The 15,333-nt window shown below is 49.7% G+C and overlaps 6 protein-coding genes across 6 annotated transcripts; 3 read left to right on the top strand and 3 right to left on the bottom strand.

Annotated features, from left to right (window-relative positions):
* Positions 1-632: 632 nt before the first annotated feature.
* On the top strand, positions 633-1,808 carry N7525_009168 (RHO alpha subunit C-terminal catalytic domain-containing protein; the record flags this gene model as incomplete). Its single annotated transcript, XM_002563213.1, has 2 exons — positions 633-1,309; positions 1,367-1,808. The coding sequence occupies 2 exons, from the start codon at positions 633-635 to the stop codon at positions 1,806-1,808; spliced, it is 1,119 nt and encodes a 372-aa protein (XP_002563259.1).
* Positions 1,809-2,034: 226 nt separating this feature from the next.
* N7525_009169 (uncharacterized protein) lies at positions 2,035-3,195 on the bottom strand (the record flags this gene model as incomplete). The annotated part of the gene is made up of 1 exon (XM_002563214.2): positions 2,035-3,195. One exon carries the CDS (start codon positions 3,193-3,195, stop codon positions 2,035-2,037), a length of 1,161 nt encoding a protein of 386 aa, XP_002563260.2.
* A 2,148-nt stretch (positions 3,196-5,343) lies between these two features.
* Positions 5,344-7,955, bottom strand: N7525_009170 (putative anaphase-promoting complex subunit Apc5; the record flags this gene model as incomplete). Its single annotated transcript, XM_061214626.1, has 7 exons — positions 5,344-6,061; positions 6,113-6,249; positions 6,305-6,411; positions 6,461-6,584; positions 6,634-7,048; positions 7,103-7,196; positions 7,247-7,955. 7 exons carry the CDS (start codon positions 7,953-7,955, stop codon positions 5,344-5,346), a joined length of 2,304 nt encoding a protein of 767 aa, XP_061069057.1.
* Positions 7,956-7,967: 12 nt separating this feature from the next.
* Positions 7,968-9,175, top strand: N7525_009171 (phosphoribosylaminoimidazolesuccinocarboxamide synthase; the record flags this gene model as incomplete). Its single annotated transcript, XM_002563217.2, is given in 4 exon segments — positions 7,968-8,000; positions 8,014-8,280; positions 8,355-8,730; positions 8,799-9,175. The coding sequence occupies 4 exon segments, from the start codon at positions 7,968-7,970 to the stop codon at positions 9,173-9,175; spliced, it is 1,053 nt and encodes a 350-aa protein (XP_002563263.2).
* Positions 9,176-9,341: 166 nt separating this feature from the next.
* On the bottom strand, positions 9,342-10,513 carry N7525_009172 (CIA30 family protein; the record flags this gene model as incomplete). Its single annotated transcript, XM_002563218.1, has 3 exons — positions 9,342-10,060; positions 10,151-10,384; positions 10,435-10,513. The coding sequence occupies 3 exons, from the start codon at positions 10,511-10,513 to the stop codon at positions 9,342-9,344; spliced, it is 1,032 nt and encodes a 343-aa protein (XP_002563264.1).
* A 917-nt stretch (positions 10,514-11,430) lies between these two features.
* Positions 11,431-14,488, top strand: N7525_009173 (uncharacterized protein; the record flags this gene model as incomplete). The annotated part of the gene is made up of 5 exons (XM_002563220.1): positions 11,431-11,834; positions 11,886-12,021; positions 12,090-12,180; positions 12,352-12,536; positions 12,602-14,488. The coding sequence occupies 5 exons, from the start codon at positions 11,431-11,433 to the stop codon at positions 14,486-14,488; spliced, it is 2,703 nt and encodes a 900-aa protein (XP_002563266.1).
* Positions 14,489-15,333: the final 845 nt, after the last annotated feature.

Here is a 15,333-nt window from a genome sequence, read left to right on the forward strand (position 1 = left end):
TGTTCTCATGACAATTTGTCTAACACCGGTGATGCCGGAAATGAATTCTATCTTGCCACATGGGTATCTCCGTTGGATTTGAAAGGTCTTATAGCAGCTCTCTCTCTCCACATACCCCGGGTTTCCAACCCCATCATCTTGGCGACACTTCCTTTTAAGGTGCGTGTAAACCGGCGTGGGTCGGTTTTACCCCGAACCGTTGACGGTTCGGGGCGTCATCAGCTGCCCGTCTTGCCACCTGGACACATTCCAGGACGCAAAGTGCCCCGTTTTGATGGGAGGTGTCCTTGATAGGCTTCAAGCCACTCGGTCCGGTTTGCTGTCTACCGGTCACCTGATCGGTGTCCAGGTATATCTCCCGCTGAGAATGACCATCTGAAGACAATGAGCCTCCAAATATGTCATGGGACTCGGTTTCGAAAGGCCCAGATCCGGATTCTACATCGGATGGACTGTTTCAAGCTCCGTGGTTTATGAATTGGCTGTGATAGCGATGGCTATTTAGAAGGGTAAACGTCGCCGGCTTCAGGTTTAGTTCCATAGCAACCAAAGCAAATATCACAGCTGAATCTTCAGTCTCAAATCTTCTCAACTATCCAATTAGAAAGATATTCTCATTCTAATTCGTCACAATGTCCTTCCTGAGGAATTATTTCGGTACCTCCGCTACCGCTACTCCAGCGAAGGAGGAGAAGAAGTCTACGTCTACCCGTGCCCTACCCGCCAACTGGTACACCTCGCAAGACATGTACGAGCTCGAGCGTCGAGCCATCTTCTCCCGGAAATGGCTTCTCACTACACACAAGCACCGAGTCCCCAACACCGGCGACTGTGTTCGCTACGACGCCGCGGGTTTCGAGTTCGTCGTCGCGAAAGACAGCAATGGAAACATCACCGCTTTCCGCAATGAAGATCTCTTCCCCGCGCATGTGCACATCGACCGAAACGGATTCGTCTGGGTGAACCTGGACGCCAGCGAAACCCCCGAAGTCGCATGGAAAGACGACTTCGAAGGCGTCGACGAGCAGCCCCGGTTCCAGCACTACAACTTCGAGGACTACGTCTTCGATCACACTTGGGATATGGAGGGCGATTTCAACTGGAAGATCCTAGCAGACAACTACAATGAGTGCTACCACTGCCAAGTCGCTCACCCCGATATCCCCACTATCGCCGACCTCAACTCCTACTATGTCGAGACTAAGGCTGGTCACATCCAGCACTACGGCGCCCCGCGTCCAGACCAGATTGCAAAGGGCTTCCGCATTGCGACGACCTATTTCTGGCCTAACGCTTCGTTCAATATCTCGTGAGTATATCATATTCCCTATCAACAGACTATATCAATACTAACATCAATACCTAGTCCCAACTTCTTCTTCATGCAGCGCTTCACCCCTATCAGCCCCACGCAATGTGTGATGCGCTATGAAGTCTACCGCCACAAGGACGCCACCGACGAGGCCTTCAACCTCATCAGTGACATGTACAAACGGATCATGTCTGAGGATAAGTACCTGTGCGTGCACTCGCAGAAGAACCTCAACGCTGGTGTCTTTGTCAACGGCCAGCTTCATCCCAGGATGGAGCAGGGTCCGCTTCATTTCCAGAAGACTGTGCGTGAGGTCGTCACGGATCACTTCGCCAAAGAGGAAGCTGTGGGTCATGAAATCTGGCCTGCGAAGCATAGTATCCCTGAGGACGTCGCTGCCACCCGGGATCAATATGTGAACTACGGTGTCGAGGTCGACACTTTCAAGAGCTCCATGGGTACCGGTATCTCCACGGTAACGGAGATCACTGTATAGCTGGAGAGTTGAGAGAGCATGTTCGGTATATAGATTGACATTGCGTTCACATTTTTGTATTTTTTGTATTGTGCTGATGATAATGATTATGAATGTTTGATGGGATTTAGCCTTGGACAGAATGAATACTTTTTATATTTTCTTCGACATACTATATTCCAATCATGTCTATTTGGGTAATAATTAAATTTCGTATATACATCCACTCCGACAGGGAAGAAAACAGTCACTCGGCCCAATCGACCAGGAATTCATCCAATAAATCATAATTAACCCTCTCCCTCTCCCTCCGCCCCCGAAGAAGATCAGCAGCAATATCAAACTTGGGCTCAGGACTAGAACGACTCTCCTCGGACGAAGCCCGACTCAGATTCAAATGTCGAACATCAGTATTCCCCAATTTACCACCTCCAACAATGGACCTGGCATTGGCTATCCCAGACTCAAAATTTACCAAATCAAGCTCAAACTCAGACTGTCCCTTCACATCATGTACTTCCTGTCCATGATCCGGTCCCAAAATACTCTTCGCACCAAACAGAGACGACCCATACCCAGAACCCATCCTGGGATATTGATACGGCTCATGCGACGACACAGACTCAGACCTCGTCGTGCGATTATCACTATGATCAACGGAATCAAAGCTCCGCGGCGACCAAGGAAGTCTCTGTTCAATCGGGTCCTCCGGCACATGTCTACCCGCAGCATAATCCGGCCTATGCGAACATTGCCGATGTTCACAGCCGTCCGTCAACAACTCCGTAAGAAGGACGTTTAACTGCGCCAAGCGCTTGGCCTGTCTGGCCGGGATGGAGTCGTGCGATTTCCTCTTCCGGGACGTGCGCGCCCCCGTCCCCATCCCCATCCCCGTCTGCGTCTGCGTCTGCGTCTGCGTCTGGTTCTGCGTTGGCAATGCGCTCTTCCTCAGTCCCAGAGACTCAAACGGTACCTGTCCGGCTTCCATCTTCAATGTCTCTTCCTCGTCGTAGGCGATGGCGGGCTTGAACCTTATGCCGTGGTCGAGGAGGACTTGGTTGAGATAGTTCACGCGGCTTTCTAGGAAGGCTACGTAGCTGCGTGGGACTTCTTGTTTGGTGAGGGGGTCGTATCCCACGCAGCGGACGTTGGCTTTCTCGCATGATTCGCAGCGAGGGAGGCGTTGGTCGCAGCGGTGTTTGCGGAGACGGCATCTGTTGCAGGCGGAGACGCTGCGGAAGGGAGGGGCTGCGGGTTCGGGGTTTGGTTGGGTTGGTTTGGGGGTTGGGTTTTGTGATATGAGTGGGGAGGTTGGGAGGTTTCTGTTGGTTTTCATTGAGCTTTTGGTGTTGGGGTGTTGGTTTTGTATGTTTTCTAGGGAGGTTGGGGTTGGTGGGAGTTTCAGCATTGTGTGGGATTGGGATATGAATGGAATTGAGTCTGCAAGGTGTATGTTGAAGTGAGAAATAATGGTTTTGACTGTCAAGCTATTATAGATTAGTATTATAGATTAGTATTATAGATTGAGTATAGCTTATCGCGATTGAACTCCGAAATTAGGGCTTCCAGTATGGCTGATAGAGTTCCAACTCCGGTTTTATTCCGAAAAGGTCTCGTCGGCTGTCTCAACTCCGAGTTGTGGGGGCTTTGATCTGGTGATGTTGATCTGATATTTCGGGTAATTGATCTCCATATCTAATAGCTTCTATATATCTATACACAATCCATCTATCTCTATTGTTCTAACGGGCTCTGAACCTCCGTATTCTATACAAAGAAGACCCTCTCGGCCGAAAGCGGAGCCTACTCGTAACTATGTGGATATACGTAGAATGAGTTGATCTTCTCGGCATAACACGAAAACATCAACCGACGTCTCGGCAATTGATATGCGCATGGGCCACTGCTTGTCCCCGCATTCCGAGTCGGGAGTACGAGTACGGCGAATAGTTAGGACTGCATTGGAGACCTCCGAGTTCTCCCGTCTGAGAGCAGCTTCGTCTTGAACAGGAACACTGATAATGTTGACAATTATATATATAGGGAACACCCTATAGGTACCCATTCACTTGATTACAAGGAACATCACTTGAACAGACAAACAAACATCGCTGTAGCCCTACAACATAGAAACAAGTAAATTCCGGCCATTTAAGCTTCCCGGAGATACTGTGGGGGAAAGCCTCCTCTTTGCCGATCTCTTCTCCCACATTTGTCAATCTAATCGAGTCATCAGAATAAGCCGGCATTCTTCGGGATTGGATATGCAACCCACTTATATATATCCGCTCAATCATAATGCTGATCCGGTAATTCAGGCCGAAGTGGTTTCCCGCGAGCATCCTGAGGTAACTCCTGACAGAAACTAGTCGGGTCGGTATGTATCTCACTTATATGCATGTCTGGACCTTGTTGATGCATTCCCGTCCCATGAGAAAGACCTGTGCTAGCTGCAGCCTGCTGCGTGGCTTTTAACTGCCTAGCTCTCAACCAAACCAGTGCGGCCAATGCGAGTAGTATAGGGACGCCTATCCCGACACCGAGTCCAAGTGCAAGCTTTGCCGTCGTTGTGAGTGCTGGGGATTGATCCGTCGAGCTGGCGGGAGTATTAGGGGAAGCGGATGAAGATGCCGAAGTTGAATCAGTTGGGCTTGCCGGGGACGATGTTGATCTTCTGGTTATGTTGAAATAGGCCGAGGGGAAACTGTTTGGTCCAGACGGGTTGACCCAGAAGAAGAACGTGGGTGAATAATCCAGGTCATAACCGTAGAGCTGGACAGTCCATGTGAAGTTTGATATATGATCCTGTTCGTTGATTTGGGCTGGCTCTTGTTAGTTTTGCGGTTTCTTGTCGGTTCCCTTCTGGCATACCAAATACGTTGCCTCGACTGTAGGCGCTTTCCCCCAATGGACTTTGCTGCCATATTGATACATTGAATACTGGTAGGTCTGTCTTCCATGCAATCACTTTCTGGTCACCCAATGTCCAAACGGGGCTTTTTCCGTTGATGTAAACGGGGTTGATCATATAATTTGTCTTTTCGGCTCCGTTGACTGTCAAGATGAGGCCTGAGAAGAGGATAACGAGGGGCTGAAACAAGAGCATCATACTTCGATCTTCAACAATACTATGGAGGATGTTGCTAGAACTTGGTTATAGTTCACGGGTGAATGTAAGGTGGTCCCTGACAGGTAGACTTAATGTAAACAAGACTCAGAGTCCCAGCTCTGGGTGACAGGCGTTATTTTGATTAGGGCCGGTGTCAGCCGCAAAGGCCCGTGCCCGTAAGCGTCCGTGTTGAAGTGCACCTCAACCGCCAAGGAAACTACATATGTACATATGTAGAAGTACAAGTACATATGGACGTATGCCTCGAACAAAGTGAGACATACCCAGCAGCTCAGATCGAGTGTACAGCGCAGTAGCTAACTCGGTAACAGGGTCTGTCGAGTCCCAGTAGGTAGACCTCTTTGCTGACTAGATTTATAAACAGCCATCTGCTTGGATTACGATAAGGCAACTTTGTAAATGTATATTATTCTTTCTGTGAGGTATTCATGTTCCCGTTCGTCTCCGCAGATCCAAATACTTGGCAGCATAATCATTAGCCAATACCGGATCCCCCGTAAGGTGCATAACAGTAGCCTTCTTAGCCATCATCTCCGTCTGGCCCTTGATATCCTCAATTTCCTCGAAATGATCATACGCCGAGTCGATGTACCCAAGAGCACGGTTAATATACTCCTTCCTCGCAGACGTCGACTCCCGGCCCTGCAAGCTCCACAACTCACCCGCCATACCCATATTCGCGTCCACGAGAAGCGAATACGCCTGCGCGACGAGGCCGTAATTCTCCAACTCCAGGATCTGGGGCATGATGCTCTCGACTAGCTCGCCCGTGGCTTCGAATTCACGGAGACTCAGTAGCACCGTCGCTAGTGTGCAGATGGCTTCCCAGAGGTCGGCGAGGACTTTTGAGCGATGTGCGATATGGGCTGCACGCATGGCGAGGGAGAAGCCGCGTTGTGGTTGGCCGGATTTGCCGAGGATTTGTGCTTTTAAACAGAGGAGCTTGATTTGGGAGTGGACGTCGAAGTTCTCTGGTTGCATGGAGTGCGCGGCTTGCTCGACCATTCTCAGGGCGCGACCGTAGTCGCCTTGACGCATGGTGAATTCGATTGAATAGAAGGCTAGAAGTAGGCGCATGTCGAAGTCACGGAGTTGCACTGCTTGGAGTTGGGATAGAATATGTTCGACGGCCACCTTGTCGTCGCTGTAGGTTGTTAGGAATGGATCTGTAAGCAATGTAGTATGCGGTACTTACCGACAGATTTGTCGTCGCAATTGCAGTAGTCCTGAAAGGAAAGTCCAGGTGTTGTTATAGCTGAAAGCTCGGAGTTTCTCTGGGTCGATCTTGTTCATCCGTGTGAAAGCTTCCTTGTAATTGCCTTTCTGTGTCAACTGTAGGTGATGTATCAGCATTTCTGTCATATACGGCCAAAGACAGCTGACATACTATTTGGCAATTTCGGAATGTGATCTTGACAAAGTCATCGTGAGGTTGGCCCTCCGAATAGCACTCGCGGAATATCTCGGTGTTCAGCCAAGAAAGGTGAGTAGCTCCTGTCAGCTGTATTAGCGCCATCGCAATCACTATGTACATAGTGCATACCTATCCTGGCATACATGGAACCCTGTAGCAGCATGTATGCACCTAGGGGAGTCGCAACGCCCTTTGTCACGTTGATGTGGGATGCTCGCACGAAGCATTCGACAATCGATGCAAGACTCTCTCCCTGTTTATCATTAGCATCAATCTTGCCAAAGGGAAGCAGGAATCCTTACTTGTTGCATCTCTAACTTAGCTTCGCTAAGTAACGTGGTACTCATGAGAGACCACATGTCAGTCTCCTTAGACTTGGCCTTGAGGAAAGCAAGGCCCTCTTTTTCATTACCCAGCATACCGCTATTCTGGACTTCCCGCATCTGCTCTGGGAAAGACTTGCCAAAGTGGTACAGCCAGCTCATGCAGAAGTTCAGGCAGTTCATATCATGGGACTCGCGGGCAATTGCTACGGCCTCTTGCACGGCTGAGATAGCTTCACTGAAACACTCAAAATCTGCTTGCATGATGGCCAGGTTCAGAAGAGCAAATTGATATGCACTTCGGTCGAAATTCGCATGCATGGTGTAGTCGAAGTAGCGGTGGAGGTTGTCGAACGCTGAGGTATAGTCTCCAGCCCTCCAGGCGTCAAGATATCTGGCATTTTGTCAATCACAAGATACACCAAAGATGATGTATACAACAACGTACTCCAGGTAATACATCATTACTGGGACTGAAGATTCTGAGGTCATGATGCGTTTCAGCTGGGCCCTCATTCCATCTGGAACTCTGCTTCCCATTCCTGTGTCCGTTAGCACATGGGCATGACAAGGCCGGAAAAGAATCGCATACTTTGCAGTTCGCCAACTTGGAACTCGATTAGTCGCTCTGCATCCCTGACACTGACCGCTCCCTCCCCATCTTCATCATCTTCGATGTTACCATACACCACCTGTGAAAGGTGGCTGGTTGAATCCAGCCCCAGGGCGCGGAGATTGACATCAACGGCGACTTCCTCAGCTTCACGATGTCTGCGACTCCAATAGCTGTATGTGGGTAGACGGTATTTGACAAATCCCGTCCAGAGCTTCACAGCATCGTGAAACTGCAGCCGCGTATATTCAAGATAAGCTCTCCGCACAAACGCGCCAAGCGGCGAGCTCCTGGACAAGCGCATGCGATCATCTGCCACCGGTGCAATCCCATTATCCCTGTCATGGATCAGCTCGTCGCGTGATTTAGCCAGGAGCGACGGGATAACCACGCCGAAGAAAGATTCCAGCGCATCCAGCGAGTCGATGGACCAGAGGTTCTTCAGAAACAGGTCCCAGAGCGTGCGCCCAGGAACAGAGGACTCATGGCGAGAGAGACATTTTTCAAGCTCTGAAATTGTCGGCAAGTAATGCTCCTCCCATTGCTTATCGGCGGCATCTAGTGGGAACAGACCCGCTGTGATGAACGAGAGGACGTCAATAGCAGAAGAATTGGGCACGACGCCTTCGGTGTAGAGTGTGACTAAACACAGCAAAGAGACCCTCCAGGGAGTCAAATAACGCGTCATTTTGCCTTCGCTATGGCTGCCACATCTTGCTGTGTTCTTTCAACGGTATTGATCCAAGGGCGCGCGTGTTGGGGATAATCGACACCTGAGGTTGCAAGGCTGCAATGCGGGACAGGAAAAAAAAGATGACGCAGAACTACTTTCCTCTGTAACTCACCAATTGAACGATTTCACAATGGCTCAAGCTTTGACAACCACAGATTTGCAGGGCGCCTTGCCTCTAATCGCCAAAGGCAAGGTCCGCGACCTCTATGAGATTGACGATAAGACCCTCCTCTTCGTTGCGAGCGATCGCATCTCCGCCTACGATGTGATCATGGAGAATGTATACAATTCCCCGCACCAATACGACAATTGTCTATTCGGACAGCTTGCTAATACAGTCCTTCTCCAAAATAGGGTATCCCTAACAAGGGTGTTCTCCTCACCCTCTGCACGCAAACGTGGTTCAAGGCCCTGAAGGAAGCAAACCCCCCCCTCCGCACCCACTTCATCACCCTCGACCTCCCGCCCCAAATCCCGGAATCCCTCCGCCCAGTCCTGCAGAACCGGAGTATGCAAGTACGCAAGCTGCGCATTCTCCCCATTGAGGCAATCGTGCGCGGATACATCACCGGCTCGGCATGGAATGAATACAAGAAGTCCGGGACCGTGCATGGAATCAAGGTCCCCGCCGGTCTGCAGGAGAGCCAGGCTTTCCCCGACGGCCCTATCTACACCCCCAGCACGAAGGCGGAGCAGGGAGAACATGATGAGAATATCCATCCGGATCAGGGTATGTTCTTTTCGTCGAGTCTGTTGGCTTGAAATACCTAGACAAGAACTAACATCTGTCACTCACAGCTGTCGCTATCCTGGGCGAACGCTACGCCTCGACTGTTGCCAAGATGGCCGTTGAGCTCTACAAGACAGCGCACGAGTACGCTCTCGCGCGTGGTGTGATCATCGCCGACACCAAGTTTGAGTTTGGAGTCGATGAGGATGGTGAGGTCGTGCTGGCCGATGAAGTCCTGACGCCCGATTCCTCGCGCTTCTGGCCCAAGGACTCTTACGCTGTCGGTCGCGGCCAGGCCAGCTTTGACAAGCAGTTCCTGCGTGACTGGTTGGTCAGTGAGGGTCTTAAGGGTAAGGAGGGTGTGCGCATGCCTGATGATATTGCACTTAAGACGGCGGAGAAGTACCAGGAGGCTTGGGAGAAGATCACCGGTGGTAAGATCTAGAGTGAGGTATATGAATAAGCCCGCTATATGGAGGGATATATATGATTCAAGGTTAGATTTTTGTATTTACGATTTGCGACGAGAATGAAATTTAAGTATCATGTCCAATGGTGGCCGCGGAGGCAGAAATTATTATACAGAGATACGGCCTTACCTTGTCCTACCTTTACTCCTCCCACTCCGACTTCAACCCCTTGAGACCCTTCTTATTCGAAGCCCGATCCTGCTGCTTGCTCTCTTCCTTGATGGACTTCTCCTTGGGCTGGTTAGTCCAACCAGAGCTAATACCCTCATCAAGAGGCAGCGCGTTGTCACCACAAATACGGCGCTCCTCTTCAATCTCCGCCTCACTAACGCCATTCGTCGCCCAGATCTTATGAATGCGTAGATCAAACGGACCCTCAACACGGTCCGTGAGACCAATACCAATACTCTTAACCCGCTGCCGAGTCAAAGAAGTCTGAGGCTCGATGACAAAGCCGTGATTCGTGCGCACGAACGAGTTAAAAGGCAAGAGAACAGTCTCCCATCCATTTGAGCCAGACGTCGTTGTACTGGTAGAGGTAGAAATGATCGTCGATTCAGGTGGGACATCCGAAAGCGCAGCGGGCAGGCCAGTGGGATATAAGTCCTCAACGGCATCGGGTGAGTCTGCTTGGAATTCATAGTCCTCCGATGTTGGTGTGTCGTGTACACGGTGGTGTCGCGTGTATAGTCTGTGCTGGTGAATATCCGTCTCGACGACCGCGTCTGTCTGCACGTTGACGGTGTATCGACGGCCGTCGGACTTGATGCGCAGGGCAAGATACGCGTATGGATCGACGTCCCAGAAGAGCCGTCCGAAGAGCCAGAAGCCTCGATCTTGGTTGCGGAACGCGGCGTAGCCTGGTTTGCGGTATTAGCTTTTTCCCCTTTGTATAATTTTTATTTCTTTTCTTTGTCTCGGTGTTCTAGACCAGCGAGTAAGAAGCATACCGGTTCTTTCGACGCGCCAGTTGTCAGGAAGCTTGGTTGAGATGCTACCGTGGAAGCGGGCATGCGAGGGAGTATTTGAAGAAGGTTCAGCAGGTTCGTAGTCTAGGCTGGCTGTGCTAAAGCCTCCTACGGCGCGGTCCGCCATGGTCTTGCATCCTTTAACGGTGCTCTCATCTTCGAAATTCAAGAGGGTATAAGGTTTGGTCGGGGTGTGGAGGGCTTCCGTGTTCCAAGCTACGGCAAATTAGTTGAGCTGCAAGACTGACGACATTGACATAACTTACCAATCTTTGATAGACGGCCGAACTCATCGGCACTGCGTTTAAAGAAACCGCCTTGGGCTAAACGTCGAGTTGGAAACATATTGTAATTGTATAATTGTAGAGGAGAGGGAGGAGCTCAGGTATGAAGTTGGAGCTTCATATAAGTCGACTTCCGAGGTGGCGTGAACGGGCCGATGACCGATGATAAGAGATAATGTTTGGGATGTTTGTTTCTCTTCTCTTTTGCCCTAAACTCCTTCAATTCTTCCTTTATACTTCATCTTCATTGTTCCTTTTATTATATTAGACTATCGGGGGGTTCTCAATAATATACACGTCATTATGTTGCAACTTCAACTTCCATGGATTCGGAATTTGGGATTCAAAAATTACGCTAAGTACAAGTATTCTGAAGACTTGAGCTTTCTTTGTCTCTGTTGCTTCAACTGCCATGCATATGCCGATGGCTGACGACATTCTGATCCTCAGTAGTATCTCGTATACTTTGCCAGGCCGACACCTGAATCGGTATGACGCGTATTTCCTCGTTGGGGGGGATATCCAGACTTCATGGCCAACTTTATCTGAAAAGTCATGGGTAATATGCGCGGTAAAACACTTCGATGAGTGCCTGGCTCCCTCTATTCTCCTGGATGTCCGATTATGAACCAGTGGTTTGATGGTCTCCTGGACTGCAGAGCCCTGGTAAGCTTGATTCTGAGTCAACTTCCCTTCGGGCTAGTCCTGTAGAGGACAGGACTCCCCGGAAATATACCGTGGTTGGTTTCATACCTACTTGTCCGTGCTGGGAGACCCAGCCCTGGAAGGCGGATATTTCCAAATTTATCCCAATTTGGCGATGGAGATGGTATTCATAGAAGATATCCCACTTAGTTATCTCCATATCTCGTTCTCTTCTCTCTTCGTTTTCCATACACGCTCGTTTATCGCAGTTGAACCATTCGTTTACCACAGTACAAAAGTCTTCATTACCCTCGTTGATTATATACCTCCACCATGGCGATTTATTACGTCGAACAGAATAGCAGCGAGTCTATTGCCTGGCATAGCGCCCCGGAGCCTGATATCCCATTCTATGAACATACAGCTTCGGAGTCTAGTGCCCCTGGATGTAGTAGCTCGGAGCCTAGTACCCCAGAACATACTGCTGCCAAGTCAGCCGAGCCAGTCAAGCCATCTAAGTTATTCAAGCCATTTGCGCCAGTCGAGCGAGACGAGCTAGTCGAGCCATTGGAGCTAGGCACAGACCAGCCAGTCGAGCCAGTCGAGCCCGACCAAAAGAAGCCAGGAGAGAAAGAGAAACCGGTATACCGCCCTCGTGAGGACCGATTGAATCAAAAGGCAACCAAAGGAAATGCGCAGGGCCTCTTTCTTCCGGATTGTTGTGTTTTTGTGGGAAAGTAGGTATTGCCCAGTCCTATCTGATACTATATATATACTAACCAACATAGCCTCTCCGTTAAGGTTTCTCCTGAAAAGTTGGAAGAAGATCTTACAGAAATGATCTCTGCATTTGGTCGGTGTCATGTTAAGATCAAATTGTCGCAGGGTTTGAAGAAACTACCTGTTGGATTTGTACAGTTTGAGGTGAGTTGATAGTTATATATATACATGAGGTATATAAGATCTATAACACCTACTAACATACTACATAGGACACCAAAGCAGCAAATTCAGCATTGAAACAAAATGGAAACCTGATGCTCCATAATCGGGTGTTGAGATTGGAATCCTCCAAGGCGAGACGTGAGTTCCCTTTTTCTTTTTTCTTGTTGGACTTCATCTTGTCTATACACCTACACACCTTCACAACTTACACCTTCGCACTTTCGCACCTTCGCACTTTCGCACCTTCGCACTTTCACACTTTCACACTTTCCCACCTTCTCATCTTCATTTCTCACATTTTCTTTGTAGGAACTGCCAACTTCGGTTATCTCTCTGATGCTCCCATCAAAAAATCCGAAGTCATCGATGCTTTAAAGGGACGTGGTAGTCTCGAGACCATCTCTATTGAACACTTCGTCACCCCAGAAGGTGTCAATTCTACTTTCGGTCTTGTCACTTTCGCATACCCCGACGATTACGCAGATGCCCTCCAGGTAAGTCGACTGTCCAATGTTACCCTCACTCTACCCTAACTCTACTAACTATTTAACCATTCTAGCATTTCCAAAACAACTCCGTGTACTACATGACCAGATCCAACATGGATCCCAACAACGACAATCAGCTTCCTCAGGATTACTCTCCTGCAGGACACAGACCGTCTAACCAACCTCCCCCAAATCGTGGCAATCAGCAGCGATACAACAATGGCCGCAGATCTTACCACCGTCCATGGTACAGCGGTAGCAGCAACAACAGTAGAGGCGGATTCCGAAACGCTCCTGGTCCTGCCCCCAGACATCAAAACACACCATTTGCAAATCATGGTCACAGTCAAAGCTTCAATGGTCAAGGCCATTCGCCTCACGGCTCTTTCCCTCAGAACTACCCCGGTGGCAACGGTTTCCCTCAGAACTTCAACCAGGGCTATCCCAACCCCAACTTCAATCAAAACTTCCCGGGCAATTTCCACCCGAACTATCAGGGCAACAACTTCCCGAACTACCCAAATCAGGGCTTTGTAGCTGCGGGTCCCTTTCCCAATCCCCCTGTTGTGTTCAACCAGATGCAAATGCCTGAAGCCCCACCCCCACCATATCATGCTGAGTACACTGCCATGCCAGCCCCGGGTTTCCCTGTGTTTGTGGGCAATCAACCATTCCAGCCTGCCAATACTCTTCCTCCAATCGTCACCCAGCCTCAGTCTGTTGCTGGTCCTGTTCCTGGTCCTGCTCCTGGTCCTGTTCCTGGGTTTCGACGCAAGCCCCCTCGTCCTGACTGTCCTTTGATTGTCTCCAGCCAGCCTCAATTTGACACCGAACATCACCGACAACTCTACTACGAGCCTATCCCAGCTGAGGAGCTAAATATGCAGGCAAACTGGGTCGGTCACCCGAATGCTTGCTACGTACAGCCTGGCTACGTGCAGCCTGACTACAACCAGCCCTACCCGCCCAACGCATATCCTCGCAGTCGCCAATCTAGCATGGAGAGCCAGCAGACCATCAACTCGCCGCCCAGGGCCAACGAGTCCGAGTCAACCTTGACCCAGACTAAAGTCCAGACCCCTGAGATTGAGAGAGGTCGCCCGCTAGTTCGGCCGCGCCACCCCAACACCGATGGAAGTTGTGACATGACTCCAGTGTCTGCACCTACTAAGACACAGAGTGACCCCATCCCAATGCAAGCTCTGGAAGGTTCCTCGGAAATAACTAATGTGGGACATGCGACCAAGTCCACTGAGGCTCAGGCTGAGCCCGCGGCACCTGTGGATATCGAGTCTGAGAACAAACCCACCAAGCCTGAAACTGAGCTCAACCCGCCTCAGACCGAATCCACCTGTGCTGCAGCCAGTGATCAAAAGGAAGAAGAGTTGGTGGATGAAACCAAGCCACCTTATGAAATCGACACCAAGGATGAAGAAAGCGGCGGGTCCTCCTCTGAGGCCGGCCCCAAGACACCAGACACCGATGAGTCTCAGGAAAGCGCTAAACCTCAGACCCCGGCCAAAGCTGCCTCACTGGAATCAGCCGATACCAAGACCCCTGATACCGTCGAGACCCTCAAGCCAGTCGATAAGGGCACTCCAGACAAAGGCAAGTCCCGAGAAGCGGTCACACCCACTCCAACCAAGAGCAGCAAAAGACTCGAGCCCGCAGTGCCAGATAACAAACATCTCCTGGCCCGCCATGCTTTCCAGCATCGCAAACCCCTCAAGAAAAAGTACCAACCCAAGACCGACACCGGCAAAACAGTTGAGCAGTACACCCGGGAAATCAATACGCAGCGCGCCTCGGTTGACCCTGACTCACGTGTCCCTGAACATCTCTTGCAAGAGGTGATCCAAGAGCTTGAGAACGAGCGCAGAGATAATATTCGGAAGAGCCAAGGTCTCGGCCCCAGTGATAAGAGCAGTGTTGACAGTGGTGTTGCTTCCAAGAAGTAGGTTTGATATTGACGTTGACACATGATTGAAATGGGGATGGAGGAAGTTATCCGGTTTGATTTTCTTGCCATGACAGGGCGTTTTATTCTTATCTCTTTTTACTCTTTGTTTCATGCTTTTATGGTCTGTTCTTTTTTATTCGAATCTGTGTATTTGCTTTTCAAGGAAAAGAGAAAACCCCAAAAAAAGGGGAGCATGTATGTTACGATGGACATGCCCGATTCAGCTATCAAATTTCAATCTTATTCTGCAAGCTTGCTCATTCCTACCGTAATCCAATGCATCGTATACCAATATTACTTAGCCGTGGTAGTCTTGGCTCTGGTGTGGTCAGTCACCCACCAAAAGCAGCCCTGCTGGCCCTGGAGTTCGTTGATACAAAGACAAAGAGTGAAATAGCCCACCGATGATAATGTGATCCGATATAATGGATTTGATTGACATGGCCGAACGGCAACTTGATTCCCGCCCATGTAAACGCCGAGACCGAAAGCCGGTTTATATGTACAATATGCTTCTCGATGGTTGCATGCCATAGATACCGAAACCGAATGCCAGTGGGGGATAGTGATGCACGCCGAAAAAAAAAAAAAAAAAAAAAAAAAAGGAAAAGACAAGAATAAGAACGGAGAAAATAAAATAAAATGGCAAATTCCCATATGCAAGCGCTCATGGTTAAATAGATGTAGGTTCGTGAGGATAGAGAGGATATGCTGTGAGGGTAGTAGAAGGTGAAGATGAGAATGAAGAAGTGAGCAAATATGAAGAAGATAACGCTGGAAAAGTGGAGGAAGTGCGTAAAGTATGTATAGGAGTGTGACCTCTCCTAAGGAATTAGTGATCAG

This window comes from Penicillium rubens, assembly GCF_028828025.1.
Source record: "Penicillium rubens strain IBT 27055 chromosome Unknown utg000003l_segment0_segment0, whole genome shotgun sequence".
In the NCBI taxonomy this organism is placed as follows: domain Eukaryota; kingdom Fungi; phylum Ascomycota; class Eurotiomycetes; order Eurotiales; family Aspergillaceae; genus Penicillium; species Penicillium rubens.